Below are 23,030 nucleotides of genomic sequence, written 5' to 3'. Positions count from 1 at the left end.
TCCCTGTAAAATCCAGGAGCCCCATCATTAGTTAGACCTTATATGTGACTTATCAGGTTTCATAAGCAGTTCCCCCCTTCTGTTAATTGATATTTACTACTACTTTCTTCTCAAGGTTCTAATGAAAATGAAGACAAATCTGAAGTTCAGGCAATCATTGAATCCACCCCAGAACTGGATATGGATAAAGACCTTAGTGGATATAAAGGTTCAAGGTATTTGACTGATGTCTTTTAGCCAGTGAAGAATTTAGAAACATGGGTAAATCATAACAACCTTTGATTAGGGCAAATGCCCCTGTAGCTCCTAAGTGGTTCAATCAGCCACAATGCCATTTATCATTTTACATCGGGTTCTTAGGAAGGTCAGAAACAGTATGAATGCATCCCTGTACTACCTCAGCTGAGATACCAAGAAGGTCCAAGCATTTTATGCACAGTCTCTCAGGAAGGTGAGGGCAGTCTGCCAAACTTTGTGCTTCCAGTCTTTCCAAGCATCTGGCACAGAGCGAAGGACTTGCACCTCTTAGATATGCCGAGGACTTGGGAGAGGAGGGGAGAAGAAGAGGAGGATAAAATGAACCATATGCTGTCAGATGGAGGCAGTGGTTAAAGAAGGTTGTTGGTGGGTCAGCTGGAAAGATATTCTTGGGTAGATTGATTGAAGAGGAATTTTTTTAGTATAGTTTAACTGGATCTAGACACCAAGAGTTGTTGACAGTAAGTGAAAATTCACTAATCTACTTGTGAAATGGATTTGGGTCTACATTGTGATGGTGAAAAGTGCCCTCAAGTTGCAGCCAATGTACGGCAGCCCCATAGGGTTTTCAAGGCAAGATATGTTGAGAGGTGGTTTGCCATTTCCTGCCTCTGCTTAGCAACCCTGGGCTTCTTTGGTGGTCTCCCACATAATTACTAACCAGGAGTGACCCTGCTTAGCTTCCAAGAGCTGATGAGATCGGGCCAGCCTGGGTCTACATAGGTTACGTTTAAACCAGTTAACACTGGTATCTTTTAAAAACATAACTTTTAAATTGCAATTTTGTTACACAGCACTCCTACCAAAGGCATAGAGAACAAAGCATTTGATCGTAATACAGAATCACTCTTTGAAGAGTTATCTTCTGCTGGCTCTGGTCTGATTGGGGATGTGGATGAAGGAGCCGACTTGCTGGGTAAGTGGATATTTTGGAAACTGCTGTCGATGATAAATAGTAAAAATAAATGGACATTTAAGAATCATGGAGATAATTGCTCCATGGCTATTAAATATTAAAATTGCATTTAAAGAAGAATTGAAATAAGATGATTAACTTTGCCTGTGTAATATTCCTTTTGGATTCTTTACAAATGGTTTAATGATGAGGATGAAAACATTCATTCTGTTCTAAAATGTGACTACCAACTTGCTCAAACCTTTCAGAAGATAGCACAGGTTTGGAAGAAGGGTAGCTTGCAGCCAGTCTCTAGGCAAGAATCAAGTATTGTGTCATGGGGACCTCTGAAGCCATTCCCAGAATCACCAGTCTGCACAACAATAAGGAACGCATATAACAATCTAAATTGCTGTGTTTTTTTTAAGGAAGGCATAGGTCAGTATCTTGCCTCCTCAATTGACTTCTGGGATCAAGCTCACATCTCCCCTAGTTACAGTCCACATCTTTTTATTATAACTCATATCATAATGAGTGCCTTGGAGCTAATATGCCCCCCTGAGTTCCTACTTCAGTCCAGTTGCCTTATCAATGTCGATCTTGCATTGTGTAATTTCATCAAATTCTCTAGAGATGGAACAGAGTTGTTCCACTTAGTTGCTAATAGAAGCATCCAGTGGCATCAAATTGTACTACTTCCAGATATCCAGGCACTGGGTGCTATGATGTGGTTGATTCAGAATTTTGTATATATGGTGATGAGGCAGTTGCTGTCAAACAAATTATATTTAAAGTTTGATGGGTGCCTTTGCCAATATAATGTGGAAATAATTTTGGGCGATCAAATTTTCCTAACTAGTCTATAAATGAAGCCTACACTACCATTCCTCCTGTGAACAACACAATGAGTCTCATTTTCCTCCTTTCTTTTTAAAATTTAAACAAATTATGATTCATAAATCCATATGATAAACGAAGGTAGTGGCCATCCAGGAATTTTCCAGTAACTATTGGCCATTCTGCCTCTGGTGGTCAATAGCATCTAGCACCGAGGCAGGAGATGGGTCAGTAATCTGGAAAAAAAGAACCCTACTGTGTTTAGTTTTTTTTTTAAAGCCAGCTGCCAGAACTTTTAATATAAAAATCACAAAGGTGGGCTGGCTGCCAGGATCTGAGTGCTGCTGGAATTTTATCAAGAGCAAGTCAACATCATACTTTTTATTTACTGGGCATGCTTGAGCTGTGCAACCCGTGTATGTGTTAGTTGGTTGAGCTCTGCCCCAGTGCACAATTTTATATGTGCTCTGTTGGATTTACGTAGTGCATCCACCTCTTCTGTCGCTTTCTCCCTCGTTTAATACTCAACTCTGTTGAGTCAGGGGAGGTGGAATAGATAATAGCCAAGCAGTAGGATAACTTGGTAACAGCAGCAGGTATGGGGGCCGCACTTACACCCACTTCCCTGTGGCGTGTGTGTTCACTATGCACAGGGATACATACGTAGCCTCTCCTCACCATATTGGCCAGAACCAACCACAAAACATAACAGCAAAGGCTTCTCTTTTTAAGCCGTGATTCCACTGAAATCTAGTGTGATCCACCCTTTAACCTTGGGCCCTACCCAAGTGCTAGAATTTTATAATCAAAATTGGCCATCCTAGCTATGAAAGTGTGCAGGCTTAGGTTAAAAAAAGGCAGCTCGTTATCATGCTGCAGATGAGTATGAAGATTATTATAACTTCCTTTATCCACCATAGAATGTTCATGCTTTTGTTATATAGCTTAGAAGAGAATTCTATCTAATTGTCCTTTGAGTAATCAAACTTGTTTATGCCACTTAAACAAGGACATTATTTCTTTAATGTGAGAAATGACAACATTCTTCTCCTGCTCATCTGAAATTATTGGCTTTTCAAGTAAATGTATTTCTTCATATATGTTGGATAGCCTTATTTGCCAGGAGTGCAGTTCCCTGAGAAGTGCTGTCTTCTTTCAGTGCCCTTTAAGGCACAGGTGCATGAGCTACCTGCTTGTTAAACTGGTTTGAACTAGCAGAGGACCCGCAACGATTTTCATTTCATTTTCCCCTTTCCTGAAAGCCCTCATAGTCCTCTCCCCTTTTCCTGTCTCTTTTGCTCCTTCCCACTCTCCAGCCAGCCTACCTTTTATCTGTCCCTGTCTTCAGCTTTCCCCTCCTTCCCTCTCCCTGCAGCCTCTGTTTGGGAAAACTATAGCCTAGTTGCACAATGTTGGTCACTGGGCTTGGCCGTGGGGAACCTGCAATGACTTGCTTGAGGCACTTTGCTTTCTCCTGTATCCCCCTCCCATACGATTTCCTCTTTCCCGCCTCCTAGTAACACACATATCCTCACCATTCCCTGCTTCCTTCTCTCCTTTCCACCCACCCAGCAGTCTACATTTTATCTGCCTCCCATCTTCAGCTATATTTATTATTTACTATGCCTTTCTCCACAATGGGGGACACAAAGCAGCATACATCATTCACTTCTGTAAGGAGATAGTGTGTGAGAGTGGCTGAGAGTGTGTGACTGGCCCAAGGTCACCCAGCAGGCTTCCATGGCAGGAAGGGGATTTGAACCTGGGTTTCCCAGATCCTTGTTTGAAACTAACCAGTACACAACACTGACTTTTGTGGGGTGGCTGTTGTTGAACAGTAGCAAGCAGCTGGGAGTAGATGAGTACTGCAAGTCATGGGGTAAACTTGCTCAGTGGTTGCTGCTGAGCACTGATGAGTCCTCACTCAGAGGCCAAAACAGCCCTGGTAAGGGCACTGCCCCCTCCCCCTGCCATTTGCCAGCATTCCAGGCTTGGTTTCTGTCAGTAAAACTGTTGTGGTTACCTAGCAATAGCCACTGAGGGCATCTGCTTCTTAAAGCTTACATGCTCAGCTAAGGCTGCAGTTGGAATGTAGGACATGAAGCTGTTTCAAGCTATCAACAAGGTTGCCCTTTTATGACCACTCCCACCCCTGTGGCATAAACTGGTCCCCTGGTTTACCACAGAACTGGATGAGAGGACTGAGATATGTCTAGAATGACACTGGTGGCAAACATACTGAATCTGATAAATTACGCTATAGAGCCCACCAGAAAATCTATGAAGTGGTCGTAGCAGCAGAAAAGATGTGTTACTGCTCTGCTACTATAGCATCAGCTAACTCACAACCATCCCTATCATTCAAGGTAGCTCAACAGCTGCTGATGCCAAAATCTTAGCCTTTATTGTCTCAGGAAGAGACAGCTAGCATTGATATGTTGCAAAGTTTTTTGCCAATAAAATATCAAGAATACGCTCTGACCTGGATGTCAGTTGTAACATAGGCACACCAGAAGACAGAACTAATACACTTCTTAGTCTATTTATGGATCATTTTGTTCCATTTTTCTGAGATGGATGTTGAGAAGATCCTGGGATCAGTGAAGGCCACTACTTGTACTCTGGATCCTTGCCCATCCTGGCTGCTAAAATCGTGTAAAGACCCTTAGTATCTATTACAAATCAGTCACTAACTGAGGGCACCTTCCCTCGACCACTCAAAGAGGCAGTTATCCACCCGCTACTTAAAAACTATCCCTACAGAAAAATGATGTGGCCAATTATTGCCCAGTCTCTAACTTACCCTTTCTTAGCAGAATGGTTGAGCGAGCAGTAGTGGACCAACTCCAGGTCTTGGATAACGCATCTGTTCTAGACCCTTTTCAGTCTGGCTTTAGGCTGGGTTGTGGGACAGAGGTGGCTCGGCTAGCTTTAGTTGACAACCTCCATCTGAGTGTGGACAAAAGGCCATGCTTCTTTGCTGCTACTATTGGACTTCTGCAGTCTTTGATAGATCATACCATCTTGTTGAGGCACTTGGAGGCAGAAGGTATCAGGGGATACACATTGAACTGCTTCAAATCATTCCTCACGGATTGGATTTATAGGGTTGCTGTTGGAGAACAGTTGTCATCAGTGTAGAACCTATCCTTGGAGGTTCCACAGGGCACAATTCTATCCCCCATGCTTTTCAGTCTCTATGTAAAGCCCTTGGGGTTGGATGTTATCAATATGCAGATGATACTCAGTTCTATATGTTGCTATTCAAATTCCCTAGTGATGCGTAGAGGTCCTGAATCCCTCCTTATGCAAGAGGAGTTGGCGAAATTTCCTCCTCCTTGCTGCAGCCCCCATGCACTTGACATTTTTCTCTGCAGGGGCCTTGAGCCTTATTTTTTCAGGGTGCTAGGGTAAAGGGAAGGAAGTCCAGGGTTGTTATGCAGGGGAAGGCACTGGCAACCCACCTCTGTTAGTCTCTTACCTTGAAAACCCCATAAGGGGTCGCCATAAGTCGACTGTGACTTGACTGCACTTTACACACACACACAGGGTAAAGGGAGGGCAGTTATGATCTGCTTCTGCTAACACTTTCTACTCTCAGGAGCTTGGATCCAACCACACATATTTAGCTTTAGAAAAATATATCAAGGGTTTCATTATCAATATTGTGCTGTAGAGCAGGCTCGTAAACAATGTTACTTTTGTAAGATTTTCTTATGTGCAGCTAAAACTTTTTTAATGAGAGAATCTTCAGCTCTTTTGTAACATTATCCAGTGCTCTTAATAATTCTACCAGGCTTGGTGGGGTCTTTTGAGCTAGGGCAAGGAAAACATTTTGTGCAAATAGAACTAACAGCATTATCCTAACCATATTTACAAGAAGCCTCACTGAGTTTAATGGGACTTAATTCCATATAAGTAATCTAAATAACTTTTATTTGTGTGCATTTCTGTGGTACTTTTAAGGAAAACGTGTTTTATAATTTTTAACTTGTGAACAGCCTTGATCGTGTGTTTATTCACAGAAACATGGCATGTAAGTTACATAAACAAGTGTGTGTATGGATTGCCACTCAACTTTTATTTACATTACAATAAAATGTTCTGTATTAGTAGTTTGACATGCTGCAAATTGATTCTTTCATTTGATTTATGGTGCACAGTTCTACAAAATTAGTTAATTGGGATTCTCTAATCTGCTTTCTCTTGGGCTGCATACCCAGGGGAATATTCTGGTGTGTATGCTTTTTCTATATTTTGAAAGTGACCATGTTAACATTCAGTATTCATGGCTGCTGTTCTCATAATGTGTGTGCTTTTTAAAAACAATCTTGCTTGGTATCTTTTATTTTGCCTAATATTTTTTCTGTTAGGGATACCTGCAGTTAAAAGTGTAGTGCAAAAACTCCAGTACTCTTAATTGTCAATGGTTATAAAATGATTCTTTTTAAAAGCCAAATCACAAGTATTCATGGAAGTAAGGGAAGACCCGTTTTCTTTAAAATTGGCCAACATCTGTAAAAATTATGTCTTGTAGAAACCCTCCAAGCAGGAGTGTGTTTTGGTGTAAGTACATGACTGAGACTTCTCCTTCTGGAATCATCTTTACTATGTCCCACTTACTGAGTGCAGGATGGAGGGTCAATCCCTTATCTTTAAAACATGCCAAACACATTGTAGGATGCAAATACAACTACTGACAAGATATAAATAATATATTGCAGCGCCACTACTCCAGCACTAGGTGAGTCTGGGGTTGGATCCCACCAACTTTTGTGCAGCTGCAAACGGAGGGGTTTTTTTACCCTTAAAAAGCTTATGCTGGAAATTGTGGGAATCACTTGCACAAAAAGCTGCATTCAGTGGAGCTCAAAAGAGGAGAAGGATTGGGTGAGATTGCCTCTTTTTCCTCTTGCACCAGCAGAAAAGCTAGTTGGGGTTTCTACCCACCCCTGCAGTAAAAATGGGGCACGCTTAATTTTTGGAAGTGGGTCTTCCATTTTTAGGACTGGTGTAACATTACAGCAACGGTGGAAATAGCCAGTTAAAAAAAATATTTTTTGCCATCAAGTCACATCTCACTTATGGCGACTCTGGTATTCCTTGGAGGTCTCCCATCCAAATACTAGTCAGGGTCAAGCTGAGTGTGTGTGACTGGCATGAGTGGGGATATGAACCTGGGTTTCCCAGGTCCTAATCTGAGACCTTAACCACAACACCACGCTGGCTCTGGAAATGGCTATATCAAACACTATTAACTTTCATCAAGATGCCATCATATCTGAATGTGTTATAAAATATATTTATAGTTTCTTTAGCGCATTTATATCCTGCCCTTCCTCCATGGAGCTCACACACATGGTTTTTCCATTTGCATTTTATCCTCAGACAACCTTGTGAGTTAGATTAGATTGAGAGAATGACTGGCCCAAGGTCACTTAGTAAGTTTTATGGCAAATGGTGATTTGAACCTAATCCACCACTCTAACCATTGTTCCACACAGGCTGTCTTCACTCTATCCTTATCACATATAGTGAGTTCAGAAACAGGGTTTTGCCCTGATCCAGTTACTTACTTCAGGTCACTGAACTTTCTCTCCTTTAAGGACTTTCCTGTTCACTTAAGGACTTTCCTGTTCACAAGGATGAGTTTCTTGAGCTCTGTTTTTCATCCACACCAGCCTGTGAACGGGAAAACCCATTTGCTTGAGAGCTCCATGTGTGTGGGCATATAGTACAGGACATGTGTCTTGTATTCTAAAGAGATGTGTTTATGGAAGTCTATCTCATTTATTCAGTTTATAAATATATGCTATAAATAGCAAGTCTGTTCCAATTTAATACACATGTCTGGGATTAATTTTCCTAGATCTGCTGTGGAACCTCTAATCTTTTATTGGCCCCAGTGTTCTAAGAGACATGGAACTTGGTCGGGATTAAAAGTACATCATCAAACATTTAGCTTTTACTGCAGTTTTCTAAAAAAATGTTTCTTTGAATGTAATTGTCTTCTGAAGAACTGAAATGTACAGGCATTAATGTATTATAAACTGTGAATGCTCCCCCCTACACTTGAATAGCCCATTATTAAGACCTTGTTTGTAATATGATTCATTCCAGTGTATTCTGCACAAGTCTTGCTGCCGCATCTCAAAAAGAATATACTAGAGCTGGAAAAGGTACAGGAAGGACAGGCAAAATAATCTAATTTCATAAAATTATGCATGGTATGAAGAAAGTAGCTGCAAATAAATGTACTTTCCTATTTCTGTTAATTTATTATGTAATCTGAATCAGGTCAAGTAAAAAAAAGTATTTTCCCATCTCATAGTACTAAATTTGAGTCTTAGGTCACCTATAGAAACTGATGGGTCATAGGTTCAGGACAGACGAAAGAAAATACTACTTCACACAATACATAGAATTGTTATAAAATGTGGCGTGGCTGATGGTTTAATAGCTTTAAAAGGGGATTAGACAGGATAGATCTTAACAGTTTAGCCATGATGGCTCACTGGAGTCTCCGCGTTCAGCAGTGGCGTATATCAGTTGCTGCGGATAAACTAAAGAGGTGGGTTGTGTCTTTTATAATTTGTTCGTGGACTTCCTAGCAACATCTGTCTGGCCACTGTTGGAAATCAGTTGCTGGAGTAGATGGACCTGTGATCTGATCAGCAGGGCCCTTATATTTCTCTTTTTGACACTACTCTCTTAACTGTTAGTCTTTCTTTCTCTGTCGTTTACAGTTGGAACATATTTTGTTTCAAACTTTCAATGCCATCTTTGCTTTGAAATCTTTCATATCTAACAAATTTCTAGTCTTGTACCACACCTCACCCATACTGTCCTCCTCACATGAAATGTCTTTTCTTCTTTCTGCTCTTCATGGGATGCATGGGCTTTAAAGACCATAATTTCTTTGGTAAGGCTTCATCTCATTTGGGGATCGTTTACAGGGCGAGTTGGATTGTCTTTGAGCTTTCCATATTCAGCATGTCTTCTGTGTTATTTAAATTACCTAGCTTGAACATCAAAGCATATACTACAACTATACTAAGAACTTTGGTTGATATTAACCATTGTAAACTTCAATTCATTTTACTTATCTGGGAAAATAGTTAATTTTTGTGAGCCAAGGCAGATGTGGAAGATAGGAGGGAGATTCAGGGGCAAAAACCCATAAAAGTGAGAACAGTCAGACATTAGATACTTGGACTGAAATATTTTTCTTCTTCTGAAGGGTGTCAGCTTCCATATTGAGCATTTTCAAATTCTACCAACAAAACATACTCAATTTATTTTTAAAGATACTTATCAGTCCATTAATCATGGGCGCAGGTACTTCAATATATGAACAGAACTGCACAGACTTCTCTTCCATCTCAGTGGAGAACATGCATACTCCTGTGTGTGTGCAGGTCAGTTCTCTCAGTTGAAATTAATGATGAGTCCTGTTTGTGCAGTATCTCTACACTCTATACTCTGGATTAAAATGCATAAATCTGATACATGTCTCAATGTTTCTCTTTTCTGTCTTTGAAAGGAATGGGCCGTGAAGTTGAAAACCTTATTTTAGAAAACACACAACTGCTAGAAACCAAGTGAGTAATCTTTTTAAACATGGAATTACTTCTGCTAACCTGTTTGATTTGTTGTTAAGCACAGGTTTGGATTCCTTGGAAGAGCTCATGGATGGTGCTGGCGTCTCTCTCCGCATCCCCCTTACTCAAGCAGCCTGCCATTTGTCCTGAAGCTCCTTGATCAGAATTGGCAGAGACTCATAAGTAAAATATGCCACATGAAGGGGGACAGCAGTGACAAGGGGGAACCAGGTTAAAATCTCCTCGTTTCCCCCTCTTCCATCTGCTGCATGCATCTGCTGTAGAGAGAAGGGGGGACTATTTAACTTGATATCTCCACATCATTGCAGGATTCATGCTTTGGCTCATGTTGTTTGTGAGCCACTCCCAGTCTTCAGAAGAATTTCAGGACAAATGACAGACTGTGGGGAAAGACCCCCTCCTTCAACTTTTTCAGTGTGCTCTTCTGGTAGGTCTAACCCATGCCCTTGTATGAGGTTGCTGATTCTAAAGGATACAATCCCAGTCTCTCAGGGAAGTAAACCTGGGCCTGTTCAGTGTGTTCTGCTAACACATGTATGCTGTCTTGAATTCTATGATGAATTACAGTAATAAATAAAATAAACCAAGCTTGCTTATGAATTCTGTTACCGTTGTGGGTGCCTCTGGCTTTAAAAGCATATTAGATAATACATGGGACATAAATTTAACGGCAGTAATTATTTAAAAAATTCATTAGCCAGCAAAGCTAAGAACTGAACTTTCAGGTTCAGAAGTGGTTTCTAATAATGCAAATGCTAGAGACAACCAGCAGGAAAGAAGCGTTGTCATTACTTGCTTATGAGCCTGTCAGATAATCTGTTTAGCTACTGCTGGAGTGTTGGATTAGAGGGACTTTTTTCTCCTCATCCAGTGTGTTAGATTATGCTATGCCAAAAATAAAAACCAACGTTTTAATTTTTTGTTTTGTGCATGCTATTAAAAATATCTGTGGTGAAAGAAACAACCTGAGTCTCAATACAGTAATACTTGCCATTTGCAAAGGGCTTTCTGAGAGTGCTCATGAAGTGTTTTGAATAATGTCAGTCCTTACATCTGGGATTGAGAGATGGTTCTGTACCCGGGTGTGGGAAAGCTTGAAGTGGGGATTTTACACTCTTAACCCTGTCAGCTTTTTGTTCAAAATAGCTATATAAATTACTTGGGCTTCATTCAGCAAAATGATTACAGGAAATTAAGACTGCACTGTGACCTGCTTAGAATATCAAAGTATCGCAGATCCTGCTGGATTGCAGGCATTCTCGGAAGAGAGGGGTAACTCTTTATTGCATACATTCCTATGGCAGGAGTGAAATACGGAAGCTGAGCATTATTTGTGTTGCTGTGGGGCACTGCTTGAAATGACCTGTGGCAAATATCTCTGCTGTTTAGAAATGCCTTGAATGTGGTGAAGAATGACTTAATTGCAAAAGTGGATGAATTATCCTGTGAGAAAGATGTTCTGAAAGGAGAGCTTGAAGCTGTCAAACTAGCCAAACAAAAGCTCGAAGAGAAGAATAAGGAACTGGAGGAGGAACTTAGAAAGTGAGTGTAATACACTCCCCGTGTGTTGTGGTGGAGAGGGCCATGAAAGACATTCGGGTTGATGTAATTGGTACCTCTTGCATTTGTTTAGAGCCCGAGCAGAAGCAGAAGAGGCAAGGCAAAAAGCAAAGGAGGATGATGATGTATGTAATTGAATTGATCTTTTATCTGATTTTTTTCCCTATGCAATATTGCCAAGTCTTAGAAACTTTCAATGGCACTATGGAGGAGGACTGTGTATTTACAATGGGCTATGTGCATCTCATCTGTTTACTGGGGCAGTCCTGGATCATAGTTTGCAGCTGGGTTACAATCAGGGACAAGGATTTTTTGGCGGTGGGAGGTCTTCTAAAAAAACCTGCTTTGGGGGTTTTTTTTGTTTCCATTTGCTGCCATTGTTTCTTCCCTGCCATTATTGCATATTAGGCTTAACCGTAAAGGCCCCTGAATCGTTTTGAATTTGCTGTTCTGCCCTTCTGTAGTTCAGCAGTATTGGAGCCAATAAATATATTTTTTTCAAAAACCCTCTAATCCTTTCATTTTCTAATATGATACAATGAACATTCTTGTCCCCCCTGTCCCCCCATCTCCCCTTCCTCGGTATGCAACAGAGCGATATTCCTACTGCTCAGAGGAAACGATTCACTCGGGTTGAGATGGCACGTGTCCTGATGGAAAGAAATCAGTACAAAGAGAGGCTGATGGAGCTTCAAGAAGCGGTGCGATGGACTGAGATGATACGGCAAGTTGAGACGCTATTTTTGGGGTGTGAGAGTGGTTCGTGTCCAATAGATCCTTGAGCTAGTAGTTGCTTGTGGCTTTAGAGAGAGAGTTCAATTATTGTCGAAGGCTTTCACGGTCAGAGTTCATTGGTTCTTGTAGGTTATCCGGGCTGTGTAACCGTGGTCTTGGAATTTTCTTTCCTGACGTTTCGCCAGCAACTGTGGCAGGCATCTTCAGAGTAGTAACACTGAAGGACAGAGAGACACTGTCCTTCAGTGTTACTACTCTGAAGATGCCTGCCACAGTTGCTGGCGAAACGTCAGGAAAGAAAATTCCAAGACCACGGTTACACAGCCCGGATAACCTACAAGAACCAAAGAGTTCAATTACTTTAAAGTGTGACTGATAGTCTGTTGCATTGTGAATAGCAGGTTAACAACCCATCCACAGTAAGCCTAAAATTGTTTGTATCATCCACCCAGAGGCAGGCACAGCATTAGAGCTCTGATTTCTGAGAATTTTGTATTCCTTTTTTTTTTTAGGCCAGCATAAGCTACCGATAGGCGAGAGGGGGAAACTTGTTAGATGCTGCATGTTAACAAAACCTTTACCTTCCATTACTAAAAAAAGTTTGAAGTATATACCCTTTTTTTTTTTTAAAAAGGATTCCTAGCGATCCAACCTTCGTTGTGAGAGAACTGCCACTGTGGGCCAGCTGGGGGGGTGTATTAAAATTTTCCATAATTAATAGCAACGTGCTATGGCATGCAGATGACCCCTTGCTGATAGAGCAATGGATAATGCAAGCAAGCTGATGGTGAGGGGTCAGAGGGATGGTTTCTGTCACTTTGCTATGGCTGTGCTGAAAGAGACCCCTCATTTAGCAGGCTCCCTTCCTTTTCCCTGGGGCTGGGGAATGTTGGTATATTAAAGTGAGCTTTGCCACGTGCGTCAGATTGCTTCTAGGCTTGCTCAGTTTACCTAATGCTGGCGTCAGAATCTGTAACGCATTGCTGAATATGTCAGGCTGGAGGGTTTGTTTTGTCTGAGACACAGCCTTACATCATGAACCCCCCCCTTTTTTTTTTGCTGTGAAAGATCAGCCTATGCTGGACACATATTTTTTTAATAGGGGGATGCTTAACCTTTCCCTGCTGTTTGCTGTTTATCTCTTTCAGTTCTACACTTCAAGCGCTTTTCTCTTGTTTGTGGCTTGAGGGGGGGGGGAGGAGAAAGCACCTGCTGTGGGGAGCAGACTGTAGGGAAGGAAAGTGCATGTCTGTATGGGGTGTGGGGTGTGTGCGTATTCTTAACCCGCACAGCCTTTTATTGTCAGTAGTAAACCCCACCTTTCTTCTACTGATCTGTGTTTTCAACACACCTCTCTGCTGCAGTTGTGCCTGACTTGGCCTTTCCCTTGGCACTCCCATAATTAACATCATGTTTTGCTGCCATCTAATGGCCCAGCGTCATTACAGCATCTTTAGGGTTAGCTAGTGATTACAGAAGATTTTTTGTCTATTTGTGACTAACTAGGACTGTTCTGCATGAGTCAGGTCTACAGGCACGTGTTGCAAAGAAACGGTTTCTCCTTTCACTGTATATGTGTGTAGTGTGCCTTCTGCAACCATTGTGTTGGGTACTTGTTCTTCTCATTAAAATTCTAAATATTCTTATGGGAAACTCAACCATCTGCCTCAAACCCAGGCGTTGTTTTTGCCATTTACCACTTTTACAATATCACCCGTGTTAGGCCCATCTTATGATGCAGAGTAGCCTTTTAACTGTGTTGATCCCTTAAGCAGTATGCTAAAAAATGAGTAAGTATTAATGTCAGAGAGGCTTTTTTGGAATGGGGAGGGAATTATCCAAAAGGCAAACAGATTTCTAAAAGTTTCCTTATTCTTGCTGCTTATGTTAAATTGATATAAAAATTCTCTTAAGAGCCATAAAAATTGCTGATGTTTTAATACTACTTAAACCTTGCTTAGGGTATTTGATAATGTGCAAGTGGTCCAGAGACAGTCTTGTGCAGTCTTAACATATTTAGTTTTGATAATGTTGTCCCAGCTGTTTGAAAGAAAACAATGTTATTTTTAAAAAGCAACAGAATATTTTGAACTCATTAGATACAGCTTTCTGATTTGTGTTTCTAAAAAGGGAATTGCTCCCTAAACTTTATTGTGCTACTCCTTCCCAAACTTTTCTTACCTTAAGTAGGCTAGTAATTTTCTTACCTTAAGTAGGCTAGTAATTTTTAAAAAACTTTTAATAAAAAACAAAAATTTCTTTCTAGCCCTGGCTGCACAGACAGTTTCTTATGCCTGTGTTTCCACAAAATCTGTATTAGAATATATAGGTTGATACTCTCAGGTTTCTCCAAACATTGGTTTTGTTAAATAACAAGCTATCTTCATGTGCAAAGACAATTTTCCATTTCAGTCTTAGTGTTCTGGTTTAGTTCATAATTTTAAAAATGAAGTATTTTGTGTTTTTATTAAAGTCATCTCTCTCTCTTTGATAGCATGATGTTTTGCAATCAAGCCTAAGACACTGGTTTCTTTGACACAGCACAGACCATTCTAGGTGGTCATCTGTTTCCTTCCTGCTCAAGCAGTTAGTTTATGGTTCTTTTCTTTTAGGGCATCAAGAGAAAATCCAGCCATGCAGGAGAAGAAGAGATCAAGCCTTTGGCAATTGTAAGTCAAAACATAGTCGTGCATTTTGTTCTAAAATATGTATGCAGTTGGTCTTTTTATTTCTTTAGAAGCTAAGGGACTAAAATACAAATCTGTTTCTTTTTTTGCCGTCTAGTATGCCAACTGGGTAAGGCTGATCTTAAAGATGAATTGTATTGTAAGATGCATCTTGCAATGTTGGTTGTGCACTTGACAGAGAAATGCAGCTGCCATAATCTAATCGTGCTAGGGTTTCAACTAATAGGAAGCAGTGTCCTGATACAACAGATCAGAGATTTGTAGCTGCTGTTCTATGAATATTGAAATAAACTGAAATCTGAGGTGCTTTTTGTGTGGTCTGCATATAAGTTCAGTGGACTGTTAATGATAGGACATTTTGGAAGCTATTAATTCACAGGGTTGCCATAAACCAGAGGCATTTTGATGACACATAAGAACACACGCTCCTTTCATGTGAGAATATGAAGTGATAAGATGCAGTGAAGGTTTGGGTTATTACCGAGAAATTAGTACATGGGAAATATCTCAAAATCCTGCTTGTGTTAAGAGCTTTCTTCCTCTATTTTGCTCTGAACTATGCAGGAATTTTGAGTAGGTAACAGACTGGTCTAGTGAGCATGCAGGTGAGGCTATGATCTGAATTTCTGCAAGATTCTGTTTGTCTTCATGGCTGTATTGAGCCATATATTTTGAATCTAAACCATTCTTGTTTGTCCCTCTCTTCAGTTGTGAGAAAACGAATCATACTGAGGTTATGGTTTTACCATACCTGGACATATGCACGAGTCTTATAGTGTATTAAGCCCTCACTTTGTCACACAGATGTGATATTTAAAACGTGAATTTTGTTTTGTAGATTTTCTCGCTCCTTATAAACATTTTTGTAAGATAGCCTCTTCTCCACTTGTAATATGTGGCTAAAACTGGCACGAGAGACAGTATCTTGCCTCAGGCCACCCACTGGTTTACAGTGTTCATGCTTTTAACTACTGTGCTGTACTAATTCAGATGTTCATCAGAAAGTATGCAAGCCTACAGAGGTTAGAGAATGAGCTGCATGAATATATTATATTGTTGCATTGCTTTGAGAGCTCAGTTAATTTTCTATATTTTCCAAATTTACAGAGCATTAACTAATTTACTACATTATTTATTTACAAAATGTTTACCCTGCCTTTCTGCCCAAACAGAGTGTTATAAAAATAGATCATAAAACCAGAACTAAAAGGCATACACGAAAACACATATACACATAAGGAAGGCTGAAAAGTATTCTAGCTCTCAAGAACCAAACTCTTAAATTCTAGACGGTATCATTGGACCAGATGCTTAGACATCTGAGCATTCTCCAGCATATAAACATCCATTCTTTCTCTGTTCCTAGTTTGGAAGTGCATGGGATCGTTTCGATGAGTGCTATGAGTGTTTAAGCATCTGCCAGCTTTCTGATAGCGTGAGATGTGCTGGGTAGTTAATGTCTGCTGTGTCTGGGCTCATTTCTTTCCTGCTCTTTATCCTTACTGGTTGCTTTGTATTGGGAAGTGTGTGGAGTGTCTCATGTACATAAGAAACTAGGCCAAACAAGTCTGTCTTTCAGGTGTATGTATGAATATATCTGCTTCTGCTCCCCACCTTCTCCAGTTTTAGCAGGCTGTTCAGCTCCTCGGGCACCACCGCAAAGAAACCTGAACCACCTGTAAATGTTAAGTACAACGCGCCAACCTCTCACATTACTCCATCGGTCAAGAAAAGAAGCAGCGCTTTATCTCAGCTACCTAGTGACAAATCAAAAGCCTTCGACTTCCTCAGCGAAGAGTAAGACCTGTTTTGCGTGTACTGTTATGGTGATGATAAATACCAACTTTGCAAACTTGCAGTTATAAAATAAATTTAATCAGTCCAGGGTGCCATTCTTTGTGCTTGTGGTAAGAGTAGAGAAGGTATCAATATCTGTGGCAGATGGCTGCAACTGACCAGAAATATGTATCGGTAGCTGCTGGTGGTCAGATATCAGCAGCTAGGTTTTTAAGACACTGCTGTCCTGTTTGCTTTGTGTAGTTAATGACTACATAAAACCCCTTCGTGTGAAACAACCTGGATTTGCAAACATTTTTGAAGCTATGCCTCCCAGGCAGAGCGCACTACAATACAGCGCTGTGCTGCTTGACTCTGTTGTAACTTACAGCCAAAATTCTTCAGGGCCCTTCTGTATAATCTTTTTATTTTCTTTGGCAATGTTTGCATTCATAGTGTACACTTTTTTTTGTCTCGCTCAGGTAGTACTTTTGTTATGACGAGGCTGCAAGCAGTCAATGCACGTTGTTCTTTAAGCAGGAAAACACTGTGTGCCCCTAAGACAATTTAGTCTTTGGTATTAATTGTGTTTGTGACATTTGTGCAAGTTTAGCTGGCACTTTGTGGGTGTAGTTTATGGTGGGGAGGAACATGTCTCCTTCCCACCCCTTTCAACAGCATTCCATTCCTTGCTGAAATACTTGCCTAAACAAGCCATGCCATTTTGTGAGGTTTTTAAAAGTTTTGTCGAAGGCTTTCACAGTTGTTTGGAAATTTTGAACTCCCCTGCAAACTTTCAGATGCTTCTAGTCCAGTTTTTCTTCCATTTGCTTTTTCTAGTGATCTGAAGATTGCTCATAGAGTACATGGGAGGAGACTGTCTCTAAGAGATACTGGGCCTAAGCTGTGATGTTCTCTCATATTCTTATATCTTTTCTCAGAGTAGCTGAGAGCATTGTACTTAGTTCCCCTGTCTCTGCTTTGTCCTCACAACAGCCCTGTGATGTAGGTTAGATAGAGTGACTGGCCTAAGGTCAGTCAGTGAGCTACATGGCATTGTTGGGATTTGCACCTGGGTCTCGTTGCAATCATACACACTAACTGCTACATCATGTTGGCACTGTGTGTGGGACCAGAGCTTTGAGTTATAACCAGCACCTTGAATTCTGCTCCCCAGAAGATCAGGAAGCCATTATAGATGTGCAAGTGCTGGTGTATTGTGCTTTTATAGTAGTTTTGAAAAGCAGCCCCATTTAGAGAGGGGTATTTCAGTCATCTAGAAGCCTAAACCATCATGGCCAGTTCATCATCAGATTGAAAAGCATCAGGGTCTTGTCCCCAGATGAAGTTGGTAAAAAGCACGCCTGGCCACCCTCACATTCTGGGCTTCCAGGTGTAGCTATGGATGCAGAATCACTTCAGGGGGTGAATCTGAGAGATGAAAGGTTGGGAGAGCAAACTGGGGATGTGATGAAAAGGTCCAGCTCATCGAAGGCATGTGACTTGCCAACCGTCAACATGTAATATACTGTTGTGTCAGGAAGTTCATCTTTTATGTGGATTGCAGAGCACAGGTGTTTATAAAAGCCCTTAGTGAATGCTGGGAGGTGCAGAACCTAGATTTACATCCATCATTACCTTCTACTGATGGAGCACTGGATCTAACCCAGAGCATTGAGAAGACATGGGGCCATGTAAGCCTTACTCAATACATTTTGATAGAGAGAGGATTCAAAGGTAGTAGTTCTAAGACTATCACAGAAGCTAACACAGTTGGTGTTCTGTTCAGGAAAAGGCATTTAGACTTAGCTTCTAACTTCAATGGTTCTCATTTTTTTGCCTATGCCACAGATATGTAACACTCCCTTCCCCTCCCCGGTTATATCTGAACAAATGGGAGTTTGAAAGGAGCAGAATATCTGGGACACAGCTTGTATCTTTTCCCCTTCACCCAGGTCTGAGGCCAGTCTTGCCTCACGGAGAGAGCAGAAGAGAGAACAATACCGCCAAGTGAAAGCGCATGTTCAGAAGGAAGATGGCAGAGTGCAAGCTTTTGGTTGGAGTCTTCCTCAGAAATACAAACAGGTATTGTGCTGAGGGGATTAAAGATGCCCTTCAGGCACTAACCTCATGGCAAAGCACCATAAAACCCCACTTGGATTGTGTGCAGCATTCACTGTTTTCCTGTCTTCAGTTTTATCTTCATAACAACCGCCCTTTGAGGTAGGTTAGACTGAGAGAGACTTACTGGCCCAAACTCACCCAGTGAGTTTTAGGGAGTGTGGGGTTTTGTACCTGAGCCTCCCAGATCCTTGTCTAATTGCTACACAAGTTCTCATTGCTCACATGACCTTTAATGTGGTGATATTGTGCAGCAAGTCACAAAGGGACACTTTTTCACTTATAAAATCAACTGGAGAAAATATGGATGGGCAGCAGCCAGGTAAACAGGAGGCTTGGCAAGAGGACTTCAGTTATCGCCATTCTCCCCCGCACCCCCCGGGCCTCTTTGGTGCTTTCAGGAAGGAAAGGGACCTCAGAGGTGATAGCCAGTGTTGCCTGTCAACCACTTCACCTATGAGGGAAGCCTTCTGCTTTATTTGTATAGTCTGTGTTTTAATTGCGATTTGGTAGGAAAGCAGAATGTAAACATAAAATCATGGGGAAGAGCAATACATACACATACATACACGAACCTTTATTGGCATAATAACCACATTGCCAGATGCATGTTTGTACAGTCACCTTAAAGGAAAAATCATGTTCCATCATAAAATGGCAATCAGTTAAGATCAGTATAAAACAAACATTAAAAAAAGATCTCCTCATATTTCAAGCTAATAAAGCCATCTGGATCCTTTAATAAGAGAGCAATAATACTTTCTAGGATGCATAAGGAGCAGTTGTGGCAAAACAGCAGTCTTGTAGAGCTGCCATGTTACCTTTCTGAGATTACCATTTTGAAATCACTACTCCTTATGCAGCAGGGAAATGTAAATATGAAATTTGAAAAATATCCTAAGAGCACTACTATGCATATATATGTGTGTGTGTATATATCCCTGTTAAGTACATTTTCAAATGCTGGCAAATCGGGCTTCCTTAGACTGCTTATGAAAAGTCAACATTTTCCCCCCAGTTAAACGCAAACTGCTGTTGAGGAAAAATTCTAGCTGTAAAAGGTCAAAGAACTGTGGGAAGAGTGGGGATGGGCTACATGTTCAGGCTGCTTATAATGGAACATTCAGTGCGCATTGTTTGCAGGAACATATATGTTGTGATAGAAGACAAGTATAGTTTCAAATCAAAACCAGCATTGTGCATAATAAGACTTTTTAATTGTTTGCAAGGCCTGCATTAACGTATTTATTTATTCCTTTCTCTCTTCGTTAGCGGCTATGAAAACATTTTGGCTTATTTTAAAACAAGTCACTGCCTCTCTGATTATTCAGTAGTATTTCCTTTGTAAGATGCACAGTGTTGTCTGTGTCATTTTCCCCCTGCATGCTTTTGTTGGAAAAAAATGCTTTTTTATTCATATGGGAAGAATTCTGTATCTCTCTTGCTTTCGTGATATTAAAAGAGTAGATTTATGAATTTATTTTCTCCGATGACTCAGTATTCTGGTCATCTTGGTGAGAGCCATTAGGGGCAGAGGTGTGCTTAGAGTAACTCAGCAAATTTCTTGGTGATCAAATCAGTCTGCAGGATTCCAGCTATTTATTTTATGTTCCCTCTTGTTTTCTAGATTGTGAATGGTGGTGGCCAGGGTGACAGTAAGATGAAGAATTTACCTGTGCCTGTTTACTTGAGACCTCTTGATGAAAAAGATACATCCATGAAGGTAGAGTTGTTTACTTTCTCTCTCATATTATGTCAGGCCTGACAAACTACCTGAGCAACCTGCATCTGCTTATGGGAAGGCCTGAGTATCTGTACAGTGCCCAGATTAATGTGTAGGTGCTTAATAAAGTATTTACAAGCTGGGGTGCCCTTGAGGAATCACTGTAGGGGGAAATAAACAGTTTGGAAATCTCCTCCAGGCGGAGCTTTCAGGAGATAGAACAGGCTCCTACACATTAATCTGCCCCCACACCCCAGTAGCAGTCAGCTGTGCTCAATACACTGTCCTTTCTAGAACACTTTCAGTCTTCATCAGACTGAGTGTAGAGGTTTTTTTTTTAGTTAAATTACAAAGTCATATTTTTTCTGCATACCTTGAGCAGACCTCCTCAGTAGCCCCATGCTATGTAGCCTGTCATCTGGGACGTGGATGTCCTGGGTAGGGTATATACAGTTCTGTTGAGAGAGCTGTGATCAGCTGCAGATTTGGTCAGGATGCTAAGCTGGCTGTGTAGGAATGGTAGGAGGCAGTGTTTTTTGGGGAGGGGATTCTGGTCTGGAGTTAAGCGGATGCAGTTGCTTACACTAGTACTGCTGCATCTCTGAGTTCATGTTGGTATGAAGTTTAGTAGCCATCCTGAGCAATCTGTTGCTTAGGGTTGTACTGCTAGAGCATGATATGGTATGTTTCCCAACAGTCCTTATTTGTGACTTGTAAGGTTAGTGCCATACACACTGCTGCCAACATACTTTTGGTTCAACTGTAAAGATAAGGCATTCTTGTTAGGTTTTTACGCAGGGAGTTCAGGGTGGTTCTCCCCCTTCCTCCATTTGATCCTCACAGAAGCAATCCTGTGAGAGGCAGGCGAGAGTGAGTGAGTGAGCTGAGGGGCTGGCCCACGGTCAAACAGTTAGTTTCAAGTCGAGGGGGATTTGAAAATGGATCTCCCAAGTCCTGTTCCAGCGCTCTCAACAAGGCACCGTGCTGGCTCTCCGCTGTTACACAATGTTGGGCTGTTTAAGTATGACGTTCTTTTGTCTTTCAAGCTGTGGTGTGCGGTGGGAGTTAACTTATCAGGAGGGAAGACGAGAGACGGAGGTTCCGTGGTTGGTGCCAGCGTCTTCTACAATGACGTAGCGGCTCTGGATGCTGACAGCAACAAGCAGAGAAGTGCATCTCAGAGTAGCCTGGATAGATTAGATCAGGAACTCAAGGTACGGCCCAAATGTATAATCAAATAATGAACAAGTTTTAAAGGTCTATTAGCACTTCAGGTAAATGGGAGACTTCAGCATTGTGATGATATTCTGTTCAGCATTCTTTGTATAAATATATTTGAGTCAGCTTACAGCAAAAAGATAAAAGCAATAAACATATGTAAACTTTTAAAAAACGAAGTGAAAACAGTAGCATAAAACCAAAGTGATTTAATACAAATACATAACTACTAAAACATCCATCAGATAAAAATGGCACCAGCAAAAACACGTGTGAGCATAAAAGCAAAAACAGGTGTGAGCATAAAAACCAGACATAGGCTTGTGTATATATTTGATTGTTGCGATTTGTATTTTGAAATTATAAAATAAAATACCCGACGTACGTTTGGACCCACAAGTAATTTCCATGGACAGAAGGGATTTCATTACTTTCTCACTTTCCCCTCCTACTGCAGCCCACAATGCCCCCCAAATGCTGCTCTTGGGAGATAGAGGGACCCCCTGGAACAATATTGGCGGGGGGAGTCTGAGATCTGCTGCAGGAGGAGAGAATTGGTGAAACCCTCTTCCCCCTTTCCAGAGATACCCAGTGGGATAAAATCAGGTTTACTGAAAAGTTTGGGGAAATGGAAACATTTTTATTTGGTACCTAAATAATAGGTTTGGCACTAGACAAATGTCTGTGGGGAGAAAGTTCCACAATTTTAGTGCCTCCGTAGAAAAGCCTCCTTCCTACCTCTGAGCATACAAAGTTAAGGCCTCAGATGATGATCTAGGTGAAGTGATCCTTCAGGTGCCCTCATTCCAGACCATAAAGGGCTTTTGGGGTAATAGTTGTGTTCTACATCTCAGCCCTTGACTAAATCTAAACGGCTTTATGTCCCAACAAAAAAGCACAGACTTTGTTTCAGAGCTTGGCCTGTTTCAGAGCTTGGCAGCAAGTTTTTCCTAGTGCACCTTATATCTAGTTCCTGTATTGCTGCTAAGTGCTCTGATCGCTGGTCTGAGGAAGGTGGCGTAGTCCTGCTAGTTTAAAAGGTAGGAATCCTTTTAGCATTGCTGTGTCGGCCAAAAAGGTCCCAACAACAAGCCTGAGGCTACCCAGACCTCAGCTAAGTGTTTTGAGAACAACCTGTTATGACAGGTCTGTGGGCCATCGCGCTGGTTTGTAGAAGCACTTCAGTCTTCACAATTCCCTGTCCTGTTTATTTGTTTGTTTTATTTACTTCATTTATGGCCCACTTTTCTGCCTGGAGTGGGACCCCAGAGTGACTTACAGCATAAGGTTCTCCCCTTCTCCATTTTATTCTCACAACAACCTAGTGAGGTAGTTTAGCTGCAAGTGTGTGCCTGGCCTAAGGTCACCCAGGGAGCTTCCATGGCAGAGAGGGGATTTGAACCTGAGTCTCAGAATCTAGTCCGACAGTGTAACCACTACAACATGCTGGCTCTTATTTGCAATTTCCTTAGAAACTCATTGTATTGTCCATACAGCAGGGCTTATATGTAATGATTCTCTTACGCTCATTCACCAATTAACACCCCATTCTTTTGCAGTGAGTCAGTCGTCAGCCTCTACGTTCCACAAGGAGCTTT

The 23,030-nt window shown here is 41.3% G+C and overlaps 1 protein-coding gene across 3 annotated transcripts in view; it reads left to right on the top strand.

Annotated features, from left to right (window-relative positions):
* Nucleotides 1-23,030, top strand: part of SPAG9 (sperm associated antigen 9) — a 92,891-nt gene that overhangs the window by 48,493 nt on the left and 21,368 nt on the right. For all 3 annotated transcript variants that reach the window (XM_056865684.1, XM_056865676.1, XM_056865693.1), the window contains 11 exons: nucleotides 116-215; nucleotides 1,053-1,174; nucleotides 9,534-9,591; nucleotides 11,002-11,154; nucleotides 11,246-11,297; nucleotides 11,766-11,896; nucleotides 14,520-14,576; nucleotides 16,218-16,391; nucleotides 18,326-18,455; nucleotides 20,119-20,214; nucleotides 21,261-21,428. In XM_056865684.1, coding sequence (XP_056721662.1) covers nucleotides 116-215; nucleotides 1,053-1,174; nucleotides 9,534-9,591; nucleotides 11,002-11,154; nucleotides 11,246-11,297; nucleotides 11,766-11,896; nucleotides 14,520-14,576; nucleotides 16,218-16,391; nucleotides 18,326-18,455; nucleotides 20,119-20,214; nucleotides 21,261-21,428 — 1,241 coding nt within the window. The remainder of the gene's footprint in view (nucleotides 1-115; nucleotides 216-1,052; nucleotides 1,175-9,533; nucleotides 9,592-11,001; nucleotides 11,155-11,245; nucleotides 11,298-11,765; nucleotides 11,897-14,519; nucleotides 14,577-16,217; nucleotides 16,392-18,325; nucleotides 18,456-20,118; nucleotides 20,215-21,260; nucleotides 21,429-23,030) is intronic.

This window comes from Euleptes europaea, chromosome 1 (assembly GCF_029931775.1).
Source record: "Euleptes europaea isolate rEulEur1 chromosome 1, rEulEur1.hap1, whole genome shotgun sequence".
In the NCBI taxonomy this organism is placed as follows: Eukaryota; Metazoa; Chordata; class Lepidosauria; order Squamata; family Sphaerodactylidae; genus Euleptes; species Euleptes europaea.
The sequence above is the reverse complement of the archived record's forward strand: the minus strand, read 5'-3'. Positions and strand labels throughout refer to the sequence as shown.